The sequence below is a fragment of the Dipodomys spectabilis genome, unplaced genomic scaffold (assembly GCF_019054845.1).
Source record: "Dipodomys spectabilis isolate Male_0828 unplaced genomic scaffold, ASM1905484v1 ptg000528l, whole genome shotgun sequence".
NCBI lineage: Eukaryota > Metazoa > Chordata > Mammalia > Rodentia > Heteromyidae > Dipodomys > Dipodomys spectabilis.
The window spans coordinates 496975-521005 of record NW_024871205.1 but is presented as its reverse complement, the minus strand read 5'-3'; the positions used below and the strand labels follow the sequence as shown (position 1 = coordinate 521005).

The following is a 24031-nucleotide window of genomic DNA, read 5'->3' as shown; positions in this document are numbered from 1 at the left end:
TGCGTGCGTGTGTGCATGCGAGCATGCATGTGTGTGCGTGTGTGTACGTGTGTGTGCGTGCATGCATGCGTGCATGCGTGCATGCATGTGTGTGTGCATGTGTGCATGTGTGCGTGTGTGTGTGTACGTGTGTGTGCGTGCACGCGCGTGCGTGCTGGGATCAGCGTGCAAGTCAGCCTCTCGTCGCTGGTGTGCTGTTGGCTTGCTTTGCAACGTGGCCCAGTGGCGCTGGGCAGAGCTGTCCTGTCTGCTCTGCAGTCAAGCCTGGACTTCCCAAGATGGCCAATCAGCTCGAACGAACACCACCACCATGCCTGTGCCCGGGCCAGGAGACCGGCCCCTGGCAGGCGGGGTGGGTGGAGCGGCACCACGGGGCCCTTCCCTCTGTCCGGCCAGGAGCTGAGAACGAGGTGTTGTGTCCAGCCAGCGTGCTTACATGGCTGTGGCTCACTGAGCCTCGCCTCTCACGGCCACTTGGCTGTCCTCACAGGTGAACCCCCAGGGAGCCCACTCCCCCGATCCACACACCAAGTCACCAGGAGACACCGGAAGGATCTGAGGCTCAGGCACATGGGAGACCAGAGTTGAGGCCCAGGTATGTGTGTGTGTGTGTGGGTGGTGGCTCGGGGCAGACGCCCGACTCCCGACTCCCAGGCCCCGGTCCCGCGGGCAGCATCCCGGCTGGGGGCCCTGGCCCCTCACCTCTGTTTCTGTCACCGTTCTGGAAATCAGCCAGTGAGGCTCTCCCCCACCCCTCGGCCCGGCCCAGGTGGGGTTTTCGGGTCTACCCGCCCCGGGCTCTTCCATGTCATCTGTAGCTAGTGTGAACCAACAGTGCACGGATTTCAGAGCCACTCAAGGTCAGAGAGGTCCAGAAGATCCTTCTGGAAGCGAGGGCCGGGCGTGCCTCAGTGGCAGCCCTCCATGGCATCTCCAGGAAGGAGCCTCTGACAATGCTTCATTTCCCTTCTCCTGAGTGTCATCAAGGAGAAACTCATCAGATGGAAATGGATTCCAGCAGCGGGAGGGGGAAAAATCACTCCCATCCATCACTCATGATTACGCTTTTCAGAAGCCAACGGTACCAACGCTCGGGAGAGCCGAGAACGTCCCGGGCCCAGGGGGTCTCTCCCTCCCGGCCGTCCGCGTGGCGCGGGCTGGGCAGCCTCCACTTACCGATGAAGTAGGCCAGCAGGATGGCCAGGAGGAGCGCGGCGGCAATGGCGGACAGCGCCGCGCACTTCCAGCTGCAGTACTTGGACGGCTTCTTCAGCTTGAAGGCCTTCCTGGAGAAGGTGTTGCGGGGCAGCAGGCGGGGCGGCGGGGTGTAAACCGTGCCTGAGGTGAGGGGGTACCCCGGAGAGGAGCTGCTGAACAGGGGGGTGCTTCCCGAGGAGGTCTTGAAGAGGAAATGCCTGCCGGGGAGAGACGGAGGTCAGCTGGGCGTCCGGGAAGGGTAAGAGGCTTGCCCCCACCCCCTGGCCGCGCCCCCCCCCCCCCAGCTCCATCCACGTGCAAGACCCAACGGGGCGCATGCACACATCGTGCTGGGGGTGGATTTTCCTCAGCCAGCCTGGCATGCATTCAGGACACCTACAGGGAACTAAGAATGTGTAGCCATCCTGACCCACTGGGGACACTTGTATTGTCACAACTGCCCCCAAACCACATAGTGCAGCATTCCATCTCACTGCAGACAGCTCAGGCTGGGTTAAGACACCTGACCTCAGAGATCGCTTTGAGAAACCTAATGTCGACAACACGGGTCGGGGTGTGTGTGTGTGCGCGTGTGTGTGTGCACGTGTGTGTGTGTGTGTGTGTGTGTGTGTGCGTGTGTGTGTGTCTATTTCCCCCCTACTCCCTCCTTCCTATATGGTCAAGAAACTCTTTTGATTGGCAGAGAACATACCAGATGGTTTGGCAGGTGTAAAAGAAAAAGTTGACTCAGCTAAAGCACCTAGCTCTCTCTCCACACGCACAGAAAAGCCCAACGTGGCGAGATGATCGCAATTGTTGGAATGAGACTGTCATTCCGTCACTGGGCGCTTCTTCCAATTTCTCAGCATGTTTGAAAATTTGCCTTTTTTTTAAAAAAAAAAATACAAACTTTGATCCACCCGCAGTCCTACACCGAGGGAAGACGTAAAATAGAATACAATGAACAAGACCTACACGTGGCCCCAGAGAGGACCAGGAAGGTTTGGTGGGGGTGGGGTGGGGAATGAATGTGTACCAACTCCTTAACTCAGCGATTCGGACGTTTTCCCCGCCGGGGAGCCAGCTCCCAGTGTTCCCAGGAACCATTTGCGATGTTCCAGGCGGGTGGGTCATAGGAAAAGAAGCTCAGCTCAGGACTCCAGGCGTCAGCAAAAAAAATGGTGTCGTTTCCACAGGCACTTGACATTTTTCAAGCACAGCTCAATTGCTCTCAGAATTGGCCACTTGTGCCTCCGAAAGCAAAGGCAAATGAGGGGCTCCAAGCCCTGTCCTCGGAGTTTGCTAACACTCCAAGAGACAGAGGAGATCGCTCCTTGACGCCTTGCACAAAATAAATAATAAAAGAAAAGAGGAGCCTGCGTGCTTCTCTTCCTTCCCATCCATGTCAGAGTTGGGGGTGGGGAGGGCTTCATGCCAGGCACCCAGAAGGTCTGCAGGGCCGGGCAGAGGGGCTCAGAATGGACAGGAATTGTTGCACAGAGGACAGACCCTCTGTGTGTGTGCACACAATCCTGCAATCCTGGGGCCAAATGACTTCTTAAGGAAACAATGCCAGGCTGGTCAAGGTGGTGCATGTCTGCAATCTCAGTGCTCAGGAGGCTGAGACAGGAGGAGCTCAAGCTTGAAGATACTGTTAGGAAGAGGCCCTGTTTATCCAAACCAACCAACCAACCAACCAATCAACCAACCAACCAACCTATCAACCAACCTACCAACCAGCCAACCAACCTATCAACCAACCTACCAACCAACCAACCAACAAACCTTTCAGCCAACCTACCAACCAACCTATCAACCAACCTACCAACCAACCAACCTATCAACCAATCTACCAACCAACCAACCTATCAACCAACCTACCAACCAACTAACCTAGCAACCAATCTACCAACCAACCAACAAGCCTTTCAACCAACCTACCAACCAACCTACCAATCTACCAACCTGTCAACCAACCTACCAACCAAACTTTCAGCCAACCTACCAACCAACCTACCAATCTATCAACCTATCAACCAACCTACCAACCAACCTATCAACCAACCAACCAACCAACCTATCAACCAACCAACCAACCTATCAACCAACCTACCAACCAACCAACCAACCTATCAACCAACCTACCAACCAACCAACCTATCAACCAACCTACCAACCAACCAACCTACCTACCTACCAAGCAACCAGGAAACTAACAATACAAAAGGAAGAGTGAGGTAAAGGTCACACAGTGATCGTTTATCCATCTTTGGGGTACACGGCATTGCGTTTTTTCAAGTGAAGATGGAGCCATTTAATAAAAGCTGTGTGGGCAGCCCTCCCAGCCATTCTGCCACACGATGTGTGGCCAGGACGGGGATTTGAGGCAGAGCTGGGCTGAAGCCAGGCTTGTGCTTCAAATTGGCTTGAACATGAAGGGCACACACCTTCTCTGACTAAACCAGCAGGGAGGATTTGAACAGGGAGCCCAACAATCCCCTGAGTGTGAGCAACAGCCCAGCAAGTTCAAACTCTGTGAATGTTTATTTCACTCTTGGGATGTACAGCGGAGCCTTGAGCAGTCTCAGTGGGAGCCCGAGAAGTGGAGGCTAAAGACCCTTGGCCTTCACAAGAAATTTCTGCTCTTCTCTCTCTTCCCCCCTCCCCTTTCTCCTCCTCCGTTCTCAACCAATCCCAAGCCAACTCAAGTCATCAACCTCAAACACTACCAAAGCAACAAACAAATACACGCACCCCTTTAACACGAAGTGCTGCTTTCTAGCATCTCAGCCAACCAATGGGGTCCCGGGAAGGGGCTCCCTCATCTCTCCTGGGTTTGGCATTAGTCCCCGGGGAGGGGGGGGGGGGAAATCCCAGCAGGGCTCGGAACGGAAATGTACTTACACCACAAAGACTCCAGCCGGCCCTGAAGTCAGGGAGGGCTTCTCCCTTCCCCAGCTCGCCCTTTGCCCTTTGCCCTTTGCCCTGAGCCTCTGCCACGAGCCAGGGCGGCTCATGGCTGCCCGCCACACACTTCTAAAAGTAAGGCATTAGTCTAGAATGACCTCACAGGTGGACCAGGACACACAGGAGGGCGGCGCGGGTGGGGGGCAGGCGGAGAAGATGCTGTCTGTTGTTCTTGTGAGGAAACAGACCTGACCTCCCAAGTGACATTTCAGAGACATTTTTACTCTTACACGGGCGCGGTTGCATTTGACTTAAAAAAGAAGATCCAGAGGGAGGACGCAGGCAGAGACCAACAGGAATGGGGGCTAAGGTGTTCCCGAGGGGGACGGGTGCGTGCCGGGAACTGGAGAGTTTGTCCCAGGCCACGGGTCCCGCCAGGCCCTGCCACGCTCCGGGTTGATTGTCTCTGCAGGAGCCCACTTCATCGAGGGGATGCCCATAAAGGCCGCTGTAGCATGCGCAGGGACTGTAACTAGGTTTCAGGAGTTGGTCCTGAGTGTTTATCTGCAGAGAGGTTAAAGAACCACTGTGCTTGCTGATGCCGACTCTTCAGGATGAAGGCCTGGGTGGGCTGGGGAAGATGAGATGGATGAGCTCCGTAGGGTCCGAGCAGACCCGGGGAAGGGGACTGAGGAGAAAGTGGAGGCAAAGAAGCAGGTGGATGAGATGGAGGAAGAAAGTGAGAAGAGTGGACGCTGCTGGGTGGTGTCAACCCAGCTGCACCTGCGCAAGAGAACCTCCCGGTGCCGACGCTTGCACACGTGAGTATATACATTATTGAGAAAATATCGGGTTGGAGGCGTGGCTCAGGTGGTAGAGCACCAGCCAATGACTGAAAGCAAGTGTCAGCAAGTTTGAGTCCTGGTCTTGGACGGAAATGAAAAAGCAGCCTCCACTGCTATTAACTCAGTTGTTTTGAAAAGTGAATCGGCCCGTTCTAAGGTGAGGATGGTCGGCTCCGAGCCTGGACCTGGACAAGCAGGCCTGGGAAGGTTCTTCATCTCTGGGAGCCCCAGGGCCCACCGGTGTGGGCTTGTTGGCGGGTGCCAGGTGGCTTTGTTGACGGGAAATGCTTAGCCCTGAGCCTGAACTCCGGTCACTGGGCAGTGAGCGCAGACATTAATTGCTGGAGAGCAGGAGCCATGTACATCATAACATCAACTCTCCTCAGCTCCTCGTAAATACTTGCTGAATTAACAAGCGCTAACGAGCATGACAGGGTGCCCAGCCCGCCAAATAATTTAATTACGAGGAGAAAGGAGCGGAATTTTATCCCTGTGTCTTTTTTCTCAGCTTGGAACTGACACTGGGGCTGAGGAGTGAACTGTTGCTTTGCACATAAAACTTAATTTTCTTTTTTCAAACAACAATAACAACAACCCCCAACAATAACATACAACCCCCAACAAGAAACCCGTCACCCCCGTCAGTAGACTTCGAAGTCCAGTTTGCATCATGGCTCCTAAAGCTTTATACTCACACCAGTTCTGACTCAATGAAAACACAAAGAAACCAAACCAGGTAGTGGAGTTTCCACCCCCACCCCGCTCCTTGGCCAGGCTTTGGCCTCAGACAATAGGAAAATCCTCAGTCCGCCCTCTTCAAAATTCACAACCCGACCACAAACACTCACAGCTGGAATAATTAGCAACTCAATTTATTGCCTTCTGGTTTCCAAACAGAAGCTCGGACTCTTGATATTTAAATAGCGTCACACTGCGCGATCACATAACATTTTTCATGACAAAGTTGTTGTTTTTGTTTTTGTGGTTTGCTTTTTAAAATCTATTTATTTTTCTCCATGAAATGATATACTGCTCCCCAGAAGCCCCGGTGCTGGTGAGCAGATTCATTTCTGAGTCTTTGGGATGAAATGAGGAATCTTTAAAAAAAAAATATTATTTTCCCTCCTGGAGTTGTTCACTTGTTGACTTATTTCTAAGTTAATTGGTAGAAGTCTTGAGATATTTACAAATAATATTTATATTATATAATATATACTCGTACATATTATTATATATTTATAATATATAATATATATTATATGTACTATTTGTATTATATATGTTTATATTATATATAGTATTTATCTTATACAAACATAATTTATGTTATAAATATATAATTTATATTACCTATAATAAACAATACATAATTTATATAATATATAATTTAGGCATATATCTTATATCTGAATATTCCTGATATATATATATATGATAAAACAACAAATTGAGTTTGACTTTCACTTGACCTTGAGTTCGACAGGTACCACAAGGTGGGGGTGGAGAGGGAGCTGTCTGGATGGACATGCACTGTGTCCACTAGCAGCCCCAGTAATCAGGTACGGTCAGCGAGCTGCCCACCTCCCTGGGCACCCACTCACAACTGCTGGGTGGGCAGGCTTGGCCGTCTTCTGCTTCTTGTCATTCCGTGTGTGTGTGTATGTGTGTGTGTGTGTGTGTGTGTGTGTGTGTCCTCTGACCCTGGAGATGAGCAGGCAGCCCTCTGCGTCTTGTCTCCTTTTCTCTTCCCCTGTGTCCTGGGGTTGCTCAGAAATCCTTACGGGAGTCCAGCAGGAGACTACGGACTTGGGAGCCACACTTAGCCTGACTCCGACGTCAGCCGGAAATCGTGTGGTCCGGGAAGGACATCGCTCTGGCCCCGGGTGCCTCATCTGAAAGGTGGGGCTAAATCCCCAAGTTGCTACCCCAGCCCTGCTGGAAAACGCTGTCCCACCACTACCGCACGCCCGCCACAGCGTCCACACGCCGACGTGTCCTGACTCCTCATTCGCTTTCCAGCAGACCCGCGACATCGCTGTCATCAGACAGATCCCAGGGAAAAGCCCGGCTTCTCACAAGGTTCCTGGTTTCATCCACGCTGGCTTCTTAACAACGCAGTGTCAAAGCCAAGTGTCACACGTGCTTGGCTCAAGTGGCCAGAGCCTGTCCCCGCAGCCTGGAAAGGGCCGATGGACAGGTGGAGGCCTGGCTGGACTGAGAACTGCCAGGCAGGGGGCAGGGGGCAGAGGGCAGGGGGGCGTGGGGCAGGGGATGGGGGGGCGTGGGGCAGGGGATGGGGGCGAGGGCGGGGGGCGGGGGGCAGGGGGTGTGGGGCGTGGGGTGAGGGGCGGGGGGCAGGGGGCGGGGGGCAGGCAGGGAGTGGAGCACAGAAGCTTCCAGGCTTTTGCTCGGCAAGTGGCAGGCAAAGTTGATATGAAGCTGGAAAGGCGAGGCAGGAGGAGGCCCCCTCTTCTCTGCAGACGCCTGGCCGCCGCCCCTGGACACGGGGTGCTGGCTCGCTAGGTGCCCCTGCTTGACAAGGGCTAAGTGGCTATGGAGGGCGGGGAGGAAGAGGAGGATGGGCAAGGTGAGGTCCACTGGGCTGAGTCTGGGGGGCCGGGCGGGGTGGAGGAACCTGCTGCTCCCCCGGTCACCCCGAGCAGGCTGGAGCAGATCGACTCCCCGTTCTGTGTCCTCTCGGTTCTTCGTATGCAAATAGCCGACAATGATCCACCGCGATTTCTTCTTTCTTCTTAGGGATATTTTGTGGATGAAGTGGGGGCTCAATCCACTTGACATTGAAGCTGACCTTCAACGGATGCTAGTCTCGACAGCCACGGAGATGATTATCAACGGATCTTTGGAGATGATTATCAATAAGCCAATGGAGATAATTACCAACAAATTGTCAGAAATAATTATCGACGAGTTAATTGCCAAGAAAGCCCCTAATGACAGAGGAGCTATTAGCTCTCATCTTTCAAGAGAGGATCTTGGTGTCAACCGGGATCTTTCCTCTCCCGGCACACCTGACTATTACATATCTTCATGTGATAGCCCTGACAGGCCCCCCCCCCCCCATGCAAGGGAATCAGAGGGTGTTTGATCCAGCAGTGGACACAGGTACCACCGGCACAGACCGCAGTGTGCCACGCCTCCCCGTTCTTATTCTCCACTTGTGCCAGAGAGGCCCTTGGGGTAAGACACCGCTCCATCCATGGGAGTCAGACCCGATCCTGGCCAGACTGCCGGGGTGCCTCCGAGACCCCGCAGTGCCCAGCAAGACATCTGTCCCAGGAGCTTCTGGAACCTGACTGGGCTCTCTGAACGGATCTGAACAGGGGCTAGAGAGAGGGCAGGTGGGCGCGGAGAAGGGGCGACCTTAAGACGCTGTTGAACTGTGAATGAGAAAACAAAAGGCAGGAAGGCTGGGTGTGGAAGCCGGGGCGACATCGCTGAGGAGTGGAGAGAAGGGCGTGGGGCTAGAACGGGGGGCGGGGGCTGGCCCCGTCCACATGGACGCCCGGCTGGCGTGGAGGAAGGGCAGGCAGGCAGGGCTGCAGCTCCTCGGTTGGGTGCCTGCATGCACAGGGCCCCGGGTTGTTAGTTCTCAGCATGAAAAGCCCCCAAACAACACGAACAGAAGAAATATCGGGGTCAACAGCTGTAGGGCCTTGGAATTTAATACCTTCTTTCTGAAGACACAACACTCTTTCTATCCTATGTCTGGGATACAGGATGTCGGCTGGGCCTTGTGGCCCACGGCTGTACTTTCATCTACTCGGATCGTGATTAGACTAGACCAGTCTGAGCAGCCAAAGTTAGGGAGAACTTCCTTCCCCGTCTGACTCCTCCTGCACCCCATCTCAACCATGAAGCCGGGCATGGTGGTGATGTGTACACCTGGAATCGCCGCCAGGGGGCGTCTGTTGTCTGAGGAAGTTGGGCAGGAAGCCACAAGGCAATGAAAGCAAAAACAGGTGGGCAGCGTGTCTCCAATGGTGTCGACCGCTTGCATAGCAAGTGCAAAGCCCTGAGTTCAAATCCCAGTCCTTCCAAAGAAAGGAAAAAAAAATAGAATCTCACACACAGCGTATAAACCTGGGGCATTCATTTCAAACACATCAGAGGACTGGAGGCTATAAAACAGGGAGAAAGGAAGATGGGAGTGGGGAAGTCTGGCCGCGAGTTGGCTCAATCCATTGCATTTCAAAAATGTGCACCAGACAAGCTCTGAGGCAGCGTTTCTCCTGCCAGGAATTTAACTTCAGAGCACAATCCTGTAAGTATGCAAAGGAAGACGGATACACCAGGCTCCACCTTAACAGTTTTGTTTGTGGAAGCCGAGACTTGCGTGCAATCTAATGCCGATCAAGAAGACGCCATCGGATAAACACATTACAGAATTATGGAATGTTACACAAACTTAAAAACCAGAATGAGGGAAGGCTATGTGAAATTACCTGAAAACACTTCCCCAATATCTCATTAAGTTAGGGAGGAAGTTGCCAAGTGGTACATATCGGATTCTATTTGCATCGAAAATATACGTTTAGACATCCATAAACATTGTTGGAATCTTCAAATAATATAACCTTCAGAAGCTGTTTGCTTGAAAATAGAGAAGCCGGGCTATTCATTTCCATTTTCAATCTTGTTAGTCACTAAACTTTTTTTTTTTTAACCCAAAGAATACATATATTTAACCACAGAGTGGCTGAAAGGATCCAATCAGCCCCAGCGATGCGGTCCTGTCTTCATTCTTTGAGCTCTGTTTTGTGGCAGGAAGTGGAGACAGAGGTCTTGAACATGGCCGGGGTATCCAAGCCCACAGCATAGGACAGTCAGGGCACTGGGAGGCTGGAGCTAGGGGCCTCCTTGGAGCCAGCTCCCCGTGGCCATTCAGACCACAGGCTTTGGCCAGTTCTAGGACTTACAGGCCCTAGCCTCATCTGCAAAGGGCTTTAGGGGGTTTAGACCTGGGTTTAGTTTGAAAATCCTGACTCTCTGTACCCTTGTCTTTAATGATCAAGGCTCAGTTCAACCTCCATCCTATGGGCACCTCCCGCATTCCTTTTCCCGGACTGTCTTCTGATGGAATGGTCAGAGCGATGGGCTAGCCTCCTAGAGATGGCTGTCCTTTGTTCCTGTGGTGCTCTGTCTCTATCTCTGCCTGTCTTTCTCCACTCCCATTTCCCACTCCACCCAGTCTCGGGCTGGTGCCCATCCCCAGCTCTCCTCTCTGTCTGAAACAGCCCTCAGACAGACTTTAGTTGGTGTCAAATGTTCCACATCAACCAACAGAGATAGAATTTGGCAAGTGGAAAACCGCCCCACCATTGCCTTTGGAAATGCTAAGTGGCATTCTGAATTTTCAGGCGCCATTTTGAATTTTTGTAGATACCATTCCAGGCAGGACATAGGAGCGCCGTTATGATATTTCTAAAGACAGGGCCAACAATGGAGCAACCCAAGTAGACCAGACAGACACACACATGTGCACGCAGGCACACGTACACACGCACACACACACACACACAGCAGGTATGAGCTTCCTACCTCCTCTGCCACCCCCTGGAACACTCCTCTGCTGAAGTTCTTGTGGGTGAAATGTGCATGCACCATCTTCCCCTGTGACTCCCCCAAGCCTGTCTACTCTGAGGGCCACCCAAATAATTCACGGGGTGCAAATGTCAAAGAGCACGGCTGTTCACTGGTTACACGCCGGGTTGAATTTTAAGAAGCGACTTGTCACTTCATGACACCTTGACCTATTTTGGTTTGGCCCAGATTGTGATCCCTGCTGGAACGGAGTGTCCCCTGCAGAACATTCCCTCTAAGATTCAGGTTTTATTCTATTATCTTTTTTTTTTTTTTTTTTAAAAGCAAAAGCCCAACTTCTTGCAAGTAATTCAACTTTACCAGGTAAAACTGCTTTCCCAGCCACTTCGAGGAGACAGAACTGCTGTGGATGTTCAGAGTTAACTTTCTCATTATGAGCCCTCGTAAAGAGCACTGGTTAGTGAGACAATAAATGAGCGTGTTTTAATTAGAAAATGTGGGATCCAAGCACTTTTGTAGGAAGGAAGATGATGGCTTCAGAGAGACATCAGGAGACTAATGAAAGTTAAGACGCATTCAGTGAGCAGAGTGAACTCAAAGGTAGAACTGTGAAAGGTTTGAGAAGTGAACCGCAGCGCACCACCAATCAGAAGGGGGCGGGCGGGAGTTGGCACGTGGACTGGATTCTCTCTCCTTCCTACCGGGTCAGGGCTGACCTCCCTCCTGTGTCCAGAGAGAACCCACCGTCCTGAATCCCCCTCCTCCCTCCCTGACCAGGGCCATGGCTGCCCGGGGACAGAACCATTCTAATCAGGCCCCAAGAGAAGGGAGCTGGGCTTTTGCCTTCTATTAACAGGGTTATGTGTGGATTACGGGCCACCAGGCTCTCCATCATCAGGTCCTGTGTAGGTATGTGGCCAAGGACTAGCCAACCAATGGGTTCTGTTCTCCAAGCGGCTCCCTGATTGGGCCAGTTGTGGTCAGGTGACCCTTGCTGGGTTCCATGGGATTCCATCAAGGGAATTCTAAGGTAAAAATCAGAAAAGAGCTTCTTTTTCTCCTTTGCTTTCTAAGCTTGGGCTCCACTTCTACCTGGGGCAGAGAAAATGTCCCACCTGCCTCTCGTCCCCTGGGGAAGACTTCAGGAAAAGGTCCCAGGGAGTGGCGGTTGGCTGGTATTAGCTGAGTGGGTAAAAGAACTGGAACTTTCCCCAGTCTTCTTCACCTACATAGACGAGGGTACACACGCATCCTTTCAAGGCATGGCCACGAGGTGGCGCTGTCGGCGATTGAGGGCCCCAAGGCCTTGGCTACTGATGAATGGAGTTCTGAAAAATGTCTCTTCTGGAGCCTGGGTAGAGCTGCCCTGCAAGTTCCAAGTTCAAGTCCCAGCATGCGTGCATGCAGAGGCTTTGTTTTAATCGGCTTAATAGGTTTTGCATTTTGAATCAGCGGATGCATTTGAAGAGGACAGCTTCTTTCCAGCTCTCTCCACCCCCCCGCCCCCCCACCTTCCAGAAGGCTTCCACACATGTAAATCACACCCAGACCGGCCGGAGCCATCCTGAATAAGATGTAAGGCTTGTTGCTCTCTTAATGCACCTTGTAATTTGCACACGTGCCGCAACACTTTATTTATTTTCTTATTAATGGGCCGGAGTGTGTTTAACACCACAAGCCATAAATCGCCAAGGGGGGGGGGTGGAATTTAGACCTGCTTCTGCATTCCTGCCAATTGTCAGAAAGTGAAGTGGGTGAGGGGAGGAGGGGAGGGGGAGGGGAGAGGGCCCCTTCTTGAATTGCCTCTTTCTTACCCTTCCCTGTCCTCATTCTCTCCGTCCAACCACCAACCCTCTTGTTGCCACCTGCCAGGAAACCAAAGCACAAATGGGAAAAGAAGGAAAGAAGAAAGGAAGGAAAAAAAGAAGGAAGGAGGGAAGGAAGGAAGGAGGGAGAGAGGGGAGGAAGGAAGGAACAAAGGAAGGAAGGAGGGAAGGAAGGAAGGAGGGAGGGAAGGAAGGAAGGAGGGAGGGAGGGGAGGAAGGAAGGAAGGAAGAAAGGTAGGCAGGAGGGAAGGAAAGAAAGAAAAAAAGAAAGATTGAAGTAGGCTGAGCTGGCCCATTGAGTAGCTAGTGAGATTGATAAGCTGCCAGTTTTCCAGGAAGACTAAGGAAACCACACAATTAAAGTGCAGTGCGACATGCAATCTGCCGGTGGCCAGACCGGAGTCCAGTGTCAGGAAGGCCAGGTGAGGCCGGAACCAAGGCAGGCTCGAGAGGCGGACCTGAAGCTCTCCCTGCGTCCACGCTGTGTCCAGTGAGAATGTAGGGGAGGCATCGTGTATTGCACTATGGAGAAATCAAGCCGCCTATTGATTTAAAAGGTGCTTCAATGCATTTGTTTCACCAAGAATGATTTTTAACTTTAAACTGTACTTAAAAACAGGAGGAAGAGGTAGAGGGGGAGAGAGGAAGGTGAAGAGGAGAAGGAAGAGAAAAAGGAGAAGGAAGAGAAAGAGGAGGAGGAGGAGGAGGAGGAGGAAGAGAAAAGAAAGGAGGAGGAGAGAGAGAAAGAGGAAGGAGGAGGAAAAGGAGAAGAGGAAGAGGAAGGAGACAGAGGAAGAAGAGGAGGAGGAGAAAGAGGAGGAAGAGGAGGAGGAAGAGGAGGAAGAGGAGAAGGAAGAGGAGGAGGAGGAGGAGGAGGAGGAGGAGGAGGAAGAGGAGGAGCAGGAGGAGGAGGAGGAGGAGGAAGAGGAGGAGGAGGAGGATTTCCAACTCTCACCTCAGCTTCCTGGACATCATCGGCCAGGCCCCACAGGCTCGGGTCCCAGCCGGGACGCCCATGCTGTCAGCCATGGTGCCTGGGGTGGAGTGGCCATCTCCTATCTACCCTGCAAAGCCCTGCCCACGACCTCCCTCACCACGTTTCACAGTGGGCGGGGCATCAGGCCTCTCCCGAAAGCCAGAGGTGGCTGTCAGCAGCCTGGACCCCAGGTCTCCACCTCCAGTTCCCGCCAGCCCCTCAGAGCACCGACCCGGTGCGGAGGCAAATTCATCGCCAGGACCAGCGCCTGCCTCCTCGGTCATCACAGACACACGCGGGATTTAGGGTCCGGCAGATCCGAGTTCAACCCCCAGCTCGGCCACTTTCTGTTGGTTGATCGGTGTGTACCTTAATCTCCTGAGCCTCAGTTTCCCAGAATGTGACGCGGGAATGGCAAGGTACAACCGCAGAGGGGAGAAGGGCTTTAAATGGGATCATAAATACACAGCCCAGTCCCACGCCCACATAGAACCGGAGGAGTGGAAGGCCACGCCCAGAGCCCCACGGCCACGTGGAGTCAGGGTGATAAGATCTCGGCAGTTCCAGCAAGGGGGAAAATAACCCGTTACCCAGCGCTTCGGATCCACGGAATTCTCTGTGATGTGTCAGTGCGTGATTTCTCCACTAGACCTATTAGTTTAGATTCAAAACGTCTGGCCAATCATCCGGACACTCCATTCTCTGGCCACGGAGCCTGTCCACGATTGGGGGGAGCTATGTTCCTCCCTACCCTGACTCCTCAGTCACCACCCTGAGAATGTGTCCTGACCCTCGGCTCCTGCCTGGTAATCGTTAACTATGGTTGATCCAGCCCAGGAGATGTTCTCCATCACCACCAAAATGCGAGAGGACCTCCCGGTAGAAGCCCGGACAACCAAACAACCATCGAGAGAACTCTTCTGCTTATCTGACTCTCTTGCTTAAAAGGCCCTAATCACCTCTTTGGTTTTGGTGGTCGTATGCTAATATGCTATATATATTATATATACATTATATATGTGCTATACATAATACTATATATGTAATATGTGCTATATAAAAGATATGCTATGTATAATACTTGCTATAAAGTAATATATGTTATATTAATATATAATGCTATATGTAATACTACATATAAAATATGTAACATGTGCTAATTAAGATATGCTATATATGTGCTATATATAATATCAGGATGTTAATATGTGATCTACATAACATGTGCTATATATGTTAGCAGATATTTATATATTAATACATAATACATAGATACTTAATGTACATATAAATGAAAAATGTATTAGTATATATTCACATAATAGAGTAATACATATTATTTGAATGTATTTTAATTCATATGTAAGATATATGATATATAAATATGGAGATATTACATGTCAGCATTACATGTAGATATAATGGATATGATATGTAAATGCATTATATATAGATGCATTCTATAATGTGCATAAATATAGATGTATGCAGAAGTTTAATCGGGAGTTGAAATCGATCTATTCTATCCATTGCAGAGATAAGAGTTTTGTTGGCCGCACACATCCGTTAGTCTTCACGGGGGAAGGCTGGAGAGAGGTCTGGTTAAAACCAGCCTCTCATGGGCAGAAAATAGACGGCTCTGGCGTCTGGCTGGAGCGGGTGTGGAGGGAGCACTTGGCTTTAGTGCAGAGGAGTATTCTCTTAGGCAGCTAAGAGCTGAGTACCGGAGTACCCCGAGTACCCCGAGTACCTGGAGTACCGCAGCCTTCCACACGGCTCCGGCCTGGCGCCCGCAGGGCCCCTCTGCTCCCAGGACGGCTCCCATCCTTTCTGCCTTCCTTCACGCCTAGTCACCAGCGTTTAAGGAGACGATGTCCCACCTGCGTGAAGCCCTTGCTTTGGACGGTGGCTTCGGCTCTCCCAGGGAGCACTGGCACCAGAGCTCCAAGTCCTGGAAGCCGCGGCTGGGCCTCCACCTCCTGCTGCCCCAGGGCCATGGCTGTGCTTTTGGGTCATGAGGGCCCTCAACATGGGCTTGGAAGACGGGAAGGGAAGGGAAAGAAGCCAGGCCAAGCACAGGCCGAGCATGGGCAGAGCCAGACAGCGCCTGCCGACCCCCTCCTCCCCCATCCCGTCCCGTCCCCCCTCTCTCTACCAGCTCCTCACCCCGCAGCCCCCGCACTGGACTTCGGTGCGGTGGGGGTCTTAGGAAGACCCAGGGGTGCGTCTTGCATTCTCCCCCCTACTCCCCACCCCCCAACACTTCCCTTCCAAGGAGTCGTCATTTCTGACGGCGATCGTCTCTGACTGTGACCAGTTCCTTGCTGATGGCGGTCATTCTCTTAGTGGGGGACACAGGCTCCAAGGACGCGCATGAGCATACTGAGGGACAGCGTTGTGCGGCCGTCCTGGGGTCGGTCAAGCCGCCCTCGGGCACACACACACACACACACACACACACACACACACGGAGGCGGTCTGTCTGTCCCGTTGTGGACGTCCGCCGGGACGCCGTGGGGGCCCTGGGGACTCACCGCGTCTCCAGAGGCACGTTGCTGTTCAGCACCCAGCTGTCCTGCAGCTGCACGGACTCAGGCGTGGTGGCCAGGTCGTTGGGCGCGGGGGCCGGGGCGTGGATCTGGCTCCGGCGGTTGGTCAGCGAGTTCCGGTTGAGCGAGTTGGCCGAGGAGTGGTGGTGGGCCAGGGTGTGGTTGTGGGGGGGCGGCAGGGGCGGCCTCAGGGTGGACTGGCTGTGGTGGTTGGGGGGGCCTAGAGAGAGGGAGAGAGAGGAGTCAGTCATCAGCGCCCCTCCGTTCCAGTCTCCATGTGCAAACGTGCCAGATGGCTTCCTACGCTACGTGGGCAGCCGCTGAACCTCTCCGTGGGCTGGACGCCCCCTTTTCTGCTCAGAGCTGGTGTTGAACCTCAGTCCTCTCAGATCTCAGCCTCCTGAGTAGCTAGGATGACAGGTGCCAGCCACCGGGACCTGGCTGTCATTTATTTTATATATATATATATATATATATATATATATATGTATTTATTGGTATTATCTCTAGTTGTATAAAGGGGTTTCGACGGGATCCATCAGATTATGAGTACAATGCATCTTGGCCAATCATGCCCCATCCATCAGTCTTTTCTTTCCCCATCCCACACATGCCCGTCTTTAAATAGATCACCACGCAGGACGGCTCTCCACGAGAATTCGCCACGGTTGCTGTCAAGTGTTTTAAGAAGAAGGGAAAGAAACAGAACAAAAGCCAGAGCAGTCTGGTAGGCCACGGAGGGAAGCGGATTGTTTCATTTGGATGGATGCTGAAGCAGGACCTTGCATTTGTGTCCTTGGGGAAAGTTGAATTTCTCCCCCCTCTTTCCAAAGCCTTCAGCCAGGGCTGCCGGCTCCCCAGCCAACCGCTGGGCCCTGTCATGTTGGCCCCTGCCAACCCTGAAAATCCACAGCCCTGCCTCCCCCCCCCCCCCCCCCCCCCCCGCATCCTGCCTTCAAGAAGCTGGCTCAATCATTTACACCAGCCATTTGGCATCCATTTCCACGGCGTGTCTCCTTATGGGGCCGGGTTCCATCCCCTGATCTGGGTTCTAGCGCCCCGCCCCGCCCCTGCCTGCCCTGCAGACTCATTCCAGGCACAAGACAACGCCTCGGGACCATCCTGGGTACACAGGCCCTGGCGCCCGGCAAACGCGGGGAGGGAGAGAGCGTCTGCAGGAGCCGGGTGCCTTCCAGTCTGTGTCTCTGGGTTGAACATGTCTAGGGAGATTCCCGTTTTATTTTTTAATGCTCAGAAGTCAAATCCGGTGGGAGATGGCACGTCCATCTGCTAGGAGTGGAGGGGGGGTGGGATGCAGCAGTCCCGGACCGGGGCGGGGGGTCTCCTCCAACCCCTCCCCGGGGAGGGTGACTTCTGCCTTCCTCCCTCTCTCAACTCTCATCCACGTAGAATTGTCACGCACCACACGTTAGGTGATGTCAGGAGACTCGCTGGGTGTGTGTGTGTGGGGGGGGTATGGGGAGAGGATCACCTTCCCCAGCACCCCAAACCCTAGCTTTCCAGAACTTTCCACCTCCCGGGTCAGACCACACACCTTATTTTATTTTGCCCCCACGTACAGAGAGGCCTCGGTGAAGGATCTGTGTCAGTAATTGGGTTGAGTTGGCATAGCCCCCAGCTTCCTGGACTTTCCTTCCTCTGCCCCCGCCTGCCCCCCCCCAGGGCCCCCGCTTCCCCTGGCTAAGTCTTCCCGAACTTGGGTGGTCCCAGCTGAGCCCCGTGTGTGAGGATCCTCGACCCGCCGTGCCCCTGGGGATGGAAGCGAAGACTTGGCCCAAGTCGAACGGATGGCACATTTCCCAGCCAGGTGGAGAAGAGTTCAAGCTTCCCGCTCCCTCTCTCTCCCCTAAAGAGAAGGTTTAGAGCTTCCCAGAAGACAAAAAAATAAAGCAAAGGAGCAAGGGAAAAAAATTCATGCTCTGCCTCCCTGCCCTCCACCCTCACCTCTGCCGATCACCTGAGCTCCTGCGGACAACACACTCGGCTCATGCAGTCACCCTCCGCTCCCCAACCCGAGGATGGAGGGCATCCCCGACCCGAGAGGCCTGCCCCCTTTGCTCACAGATCCAGCTATCCCACAGGCAGATCGCCGGCTGGTTGGATGGATGGACAGACAGATGGATGGCTGGGTGATCACCAGGCAGAGCGGGGGGCACAGGCCCGCAGGAGCGAATCTGCCACCGAAGGCTTTCATCCCACGCTTCACTCATCTGCCGAGTTCAGGACACAGCGGTCACCCCCTGGTCAGGTGGCCGAGGACGGACGGACGGACAGACGGACGGCGCTGGCCATGCGGCCCTGTGTCCAGCACACCACTGCGTTTTTATTTACTTATTCTCTGCAGATCTAAGCGGGCAAATAAAGCTAGACTTCATCTAGGTCCAGAGACCGGGCGGGCAGGCCGCCATCTGCTGCTGAAACCTCAGAGTTGGTGTTTCTAGAACTTTCACTAACAGTCCATTCTCCCTGACCAGGTGACAGCTCAGGGCTGTTTTCTGGCTTTCCCTCAGCCCTCACGAGTCCCTTCCTTTCCCTGTGGGACCCAGCCAGCCCCCCCCCCCCAATTTAAACCTTGACACCTCCTCCTGGTGTTCCATGTGGGCCGTGATCCTCTAGATCGACCACGCCTTTGCTAGGAGATGTTCCAAGCACTGGACATTCCTCCATGGACGCAGTACCCACAGCCACCCCAGTGTGTAAATACACGATCACGCGACAGCGCCATTTGACCCCAGTAACCACGCCACCGGACACTCAACGCCTCAGCCATGGATACCAGACACGCAGGCCTCGCGGCCCGTGAGGGAGCAGCCTGCAGGAGAGACCTGAATCCAGACCTTCCATCCCGCTGGACGCAGGGGCGGGGCTTGGGAGGTGTTTTAGGTCCTGATTGGCTGAGAGTCCACACAGAAAGAACCAGTGGTGTTTCACCGAGGCAAAGCGGGGAACTAGGCCCCGGTGGCTCACGCCTGTCACCCCAGCTACTCAGGAGGCAGAGATCTGAGGATCGCGGTTCAAAGCCAGCCCAGGCAGGAAAGTCTGTGGGACTCTTATCTCCAATGAACCACCAGAAAACCGAAAGTGGCGCTGTGGCTCAAGTGGTAAAGCATTGGCCTTGAGCTGAAGAGCTGAAGAACAGTGCTCAGGCCCAGAGTTCAAGCCCCACAACTGACCTCTCCCCCCAAAATAATGAGAAAAACCTAGAAGCAGAGGCCTTGCTTCGTGCTCGGTGCTTGTAAATCGCTCATCATCGGAGCTGGCATGCCCGCTCTTGGGCCTTGGGCATGTCCACCTCCCCGGCCTCGGATGATGAATTACCCACGGGCACTTCTGCCTTCCACCCACCTCCCCGGACAAGTTCCATCCTGACAGAGACCCGGAGACCCCGCCGTGCCAGGACGGCCGAGCCTGGCGGCCACGGACGATGGAATCAGCCGGATCAGGTACACGTGGGGGGGAGATGGGGTCACGGCTCCGCCTGGCCCCGAGGCTGCTGCCCACGGGCCGGCGGTGGCCGCCTTGGTCTCTGCATGGCCACCTGCTGGACGTGCATCCTGGGGGAACTGGGGCCTTTGTTCGGAGCCAGTTTCCTCGTCTGTAGGAGCCTGTAGCCATGTTGCTCCTCCGACTGGGTTGTCGGGAGCCAGTGAGGGCAGAGCTGAGCCGGAGGCCTCTGCAGGTCCTTTCTGGAATGTCTCCGTGGCGTGGGGTCAGATTCCTGACCTCTGACCTCTGGGCATTCCAGTGGATCTCTGGAACTCTGGGGTTCATGAGGGCGTGGGGGGGTGCAGGGGGCCTGTCCTCCGGGCTGAGCCCCGGCTATGCCCCTGCAGTATGCACTTCCCAGTCAGCCCAAACCCCACTAGGCCAGGCCTGGATGGTGGTGGGAGGGTGGGGCAGGAAGAAGGTTTGACCTCCCTGTCAGCAGCAGCCCCAAGTGCCAGCGAGTGACCACACAGGATGGGTCCACCCCCCGATAAATAGAAGAAGAAAAAATAAGGAACATCAGCACAAGGAAGGCCGAGCCTTTCCCAAACCCCGCTTCTCCTGGGAACCCAGGGTGAACGGGAGGTCCCGTCTGGGAAGGCTGCTCCCTGACTGGGCACATGAAGGGCAAAGGCAGGGGAGGAAGCCCACTATTTGGGAATTTTCTGGCAAAGAAACTGCTAGCACAAAAGCATTCTACATCTGGCCCAGCGCAGCACCCGACGTTGGTGACTCAGCTTCATGCCTGGTTCTCCACGCACACACAGACGGGTGCCTGCTTTCTCGACGGGCTTCCGCCTGATTCCAGAGCCAGCCACACAGGATTCTGCTTCAGGGCCTTTGTACTTGCTGTGGCCCGCAGGAGGGGTGAGGGAAGGAGGGCTCTGGATACAGATAATTGATCTGAGTAGTTTTCTCCTTCCTGTCAAATGTCATCTTGGAAGACCACCCAGCAGTTTTGTCCTTCCTTCTTGCTTTGACTTCTTTCTCTGCGAGGTCCATGTGTGCTTTCATTTTTTAAAAAAAGTGATTCCTTTCTCCGTACTGCAATGCCAGCATCACGGAGGCCGAGGAGCTGCTTCATCGTCTTCCTGACCTGCGGTTCTGCAGCACTGGGCAGGCAGAGCCGACGATCCTGAAATTAACGCACTAACCAACACACAGACCGACGGACGGACGGATGAACTGTATCCTGATAGTACGTCGAGGAGGCCAGCAGAGAGAATATTCCCAAGGCAGTGTGGCCAGGCACGGCTTGGGACGAATCTCAAAAGCCCGCCCTTGAACAAAGCTAGGAAAGAAAACAAACTTGGGTGTCCCCTCCCCCACACCCCTCTCTCCACACCGACCGTGGCGAGGTGATCATCTTCCCGGCCACCATCCCGGGAGCCTGGGCGGAGGGTTAGTGGGGGCTGCATGTCCCGTGTGAGACCCACGGCTCTGCCCCCCAGGGCCCCCGATGGCTACGCCAGGCCCCTCAAGTCTCCGCTGGCACTGATCAGAACACACTGCGTTCACCATCGGCTTTGGGAAATGGCAGCTCCTTGTGCAACTACTTAAAGGTGACTTAGGATAAATACATTATGCCCTGGAGGATCGGCGGCAGCGTGACGGGAGGAGGGAGGAGGCCGAGGGCAGGAGGATCGGGCCGCGGAGGGCTGGCACGAGGAGACCCAGAGCCAGCCGTCCCCTGACGCCCCGCGGTGGTTCCCCCACCCAGCCTGCAAAGTGGCCACGTGCGCGTCACCACACACTCCGCCCGCCCAGGGCTCTGCGGGCCCCGGGAGCCCCCGGCCCCACACCCACTTATCTCTTAAGCCTCCACCCCTGTCCCGTCAGAGATGTGCACACGCAGACACACACATCACACACAACCCACACACAGACACACATGCAGACATGCACGTACACACAGACAGGCAACGCACACACACATGGGTACACAGATGCACACACACAGATCATACACATGTGCACACGGGCGTGTGCCAACACCGTGTGCGCACACAGACACGCACGCACACGCACAGCCTCAAGGCGTCTTTCCCCGTGCCCCATTGGAAGGCGGCTACGCCGCGTAGACTCACAGGTGCGTTAATTATTACCTGTGGTGTGAAACGATAACGTTTTGATCCACGTGTGTGGCAGCGGAGTGTGGTATTTATCAGCTGTCTTTTCCGCTTAATTCTAGATAACAGAGCGTGGTGAATCCGAGTCCTCAATTATGCACGTGAACGCACGTGCGTGAGCTCTTTGCAAGGCTCAGGCTTGTGCCCCGGTCCTGGATCCCGGGGTGCTGACGGGAGGGGGGGGGAGGGGATACGAGGGGTCGGGGGTCACATGCGGGGGGGGGGTGTCACGTGACCCTCTCAGTCCTGGCACAACACCCAGGCCCCTGCAGTCAGGGAGTGGACAGACACGGAGGAGGCCGCCTGGCCTCCAGTCCCCTTTGCCCGCATGCCCGCGGTCTCCCGCACTTAGACCTCATCATCGTTTAAACCCTGAAGTGCATCCGGGTGCCGGTGGCTCACGCCTGTCATCCCGTAGACTCGGGAGGCTGAGATCTGGGGATCGAGGTTCAAAGCCAGCCTGGGCAGACAAGTCAGAGAGACTTTGATCTCCAACTAACCCCTCGCTTTGTCCCGCTCCACATGGAGACCTCTAAAGTGCGCGGGGCCACTCTGGAGTCCGGGGCCTCGAACCCAGGAAAGGGAGGAGCACACATCTCCTCCCTGGATGCCCGATTTCCCTGGATGATTCTGATCCTCCTCCTCCCTGTGGAGCCTCCTGCAGCTCACTGCTGGCTTGTTCTTCCCTGGGGTGTGTGTGGGGGGGGAATCGTGGGATCGTGGCTCTGTTTCTGGCAGCAGCCGTGGTGGTCCGTGCCCTGGCCCCCGCGGCCCCCACTGACCCCCTCCGCGGCCGCTCTTCCTAGCTCCCCAGGGGCTCCCTGTGGCTCTGTTCCTCTTCCCTTTCGGGGGACACTGTGTCCGCAGGGTCCTTGCTCCCGGGTGCCCCGACCTTCCCCCCCACGCTGACACGAACACTCCAGCCTCCACTTCCTTTGCTTCCCACCCCAGCCCGGAGCCTCCTGCCTACCTGGACGAGGGGTCAGCGGATGCGGTAACAACACCCAGCCTCCCGCACCCAAGCGTCTGCCTGCCACATACACCCGAGTCTGGAAAGTGCTGGAAAGACCTGGAAAGCTGCTGGGTCCCAGGCTGAGATTCCCAATTAGTGGAGACTGAATCCCAAACCAGGAGAGCCTTGCAGGGAGGAGGCCAGGGAGGAGGGAAGGAGGCCAGGGAGGAGGCTGGAGAGGAAGGATGGAGGCTGGGAAGGAGGGGGGAGGAGGGAAGGAAGCCAGGGAGGAGGGAAGGAGGCCACAGAGGAGGGAAGGAAGCCGGGGAGGAGGCTGGAGAGGAGGGATGGAGGCTGGGAAGGAGGGGGGAGGAGGGAAGGAGGCTGGAGAGGTGGGAAGGAGGCCAGGAGGAGGGAAGGAGGCTGGGGAGGAGGCTGGAGAGGAGGGATGGAGGCTGGGGAGGAGGGAAGGAGGCTGGAGAGGTGGGAAGGAGGCCAGGAGGAGGGAAGGAGGCTGGGGAGGAGGGAAGGAGGCTGGGGAGGAGGGAAGGAGGCTGGGGAGGAGGCTGGAGAGGAGGGATGGAGGCTGGGGAGGAGGGAAGGAGGCTGGAGAGGAGGGATGGAGGCTGGGGAGGAGGGATGGAGGCTGGGGAGGAGGGAAGGAGGCTGGAGAGGAGGGATGGAGGCTGGGGAGGAGGGAAGGAGGCTGGAGAGGTGGGAAGGAGGCCAGGAGGAGGGAAGAAGGAGGCTGGGGAGGAAGGGAGGAGGCTGGAGAGGAGGGATGGAGGCTGGGGAGGAAAGGATGCCAGGGAGGAGGGAAGAGGCTGGGGAGGAGGGAAGGAGGCTGGGGAGGGAAGGAGGCTGGGAAGGTGGGAAGGAGGCTGGGGAGGAGGGAAGGAGGCTGGGAAGGTGGGAAGGAGGCTGGGGAGGGAAGGAGGCTGGGAAGGTGGGAAGGAGGCTGGGGAGGGAAGGAGGCTGGGAAGGTGGGAAGGAGGCTGGGGAGGAGGGAAGGAGGCTGGGAAGGTGGGAAGGAGGCTGGGGAGGGAAGGAGGCTGGGAAGGTGGGAAGGAGGCTGGGGAGGGAAGGAGGCTGGGAAGGTGGGAAGGAGGCCAGGCTGGCTGGAGCCCTGGGGTCAGGGGAGCCCCAGTCAGGCAGAGGCTGCTGCTCCGCCCTCCCTCCCAGGAAGGCCACTGTCACCACCTCTAACCCCCAGAGGCTTTCCGGGCGCTGGGTGCCGGGAGGCAGCAGTTCTTGCAGCTTGCAGAACCTGTCTTTCACAGGTGACGAAGCAGCCCATGCCCGGGCTCCCAAGGCTAAGGCGCTACCCTTTCACCCCCAAACGAGGGCTGACTTGATGTGGGAACGACGTGAAAGTTTCAGGACGGAGAAAAACCCACCCAGAATCTTCCTTCTTCCAGAGACATTGTCCTCCATTCCCGTGCCCTCCCCGACCCCCGCTTCAGGACTGAGACAATGTCAGAGGCTGCTGGAAACTCTAGAAACTTCTAGAAACCTGAGTTTCCCAGACAGGAAGAAGGAAGTCTGGAGGTGAGGTGCATTCAATTTAAGCCCGATTCCTGG

General features: G+C 55.0%; 1 protein-coding gene across 5 annotated transcripts in view; it reads right to left on the bottom strand.

Annotated features, from left to right (window-relative positions):
• The window catches only part of Tenm2 (teneurin transmembrane protein 2), a 634115-nt gene that overhangs the window by 144292 nt on the left and 465792 nt on the right, over nt 1-24031 (bottom strand). For all 5 annotated transcript variants that reach the window (XM_042670218.1, XM_042670217.1, XM_042670219.1 and 2 more), the window contains 2 exons: nt 15848-16082; nt 1177-1415 (listed from right to left, as the gene is read on the bottom strand). In XM_042670218.1, coding sequence (XP_042526152.1) covers nt 1177-1415; nt 15848-16082 — 474 coding nt within the window. The remainder of the gene's footprint in view (nt 1-1176; nt 1416-15847; nt 16083-24031) is intronic.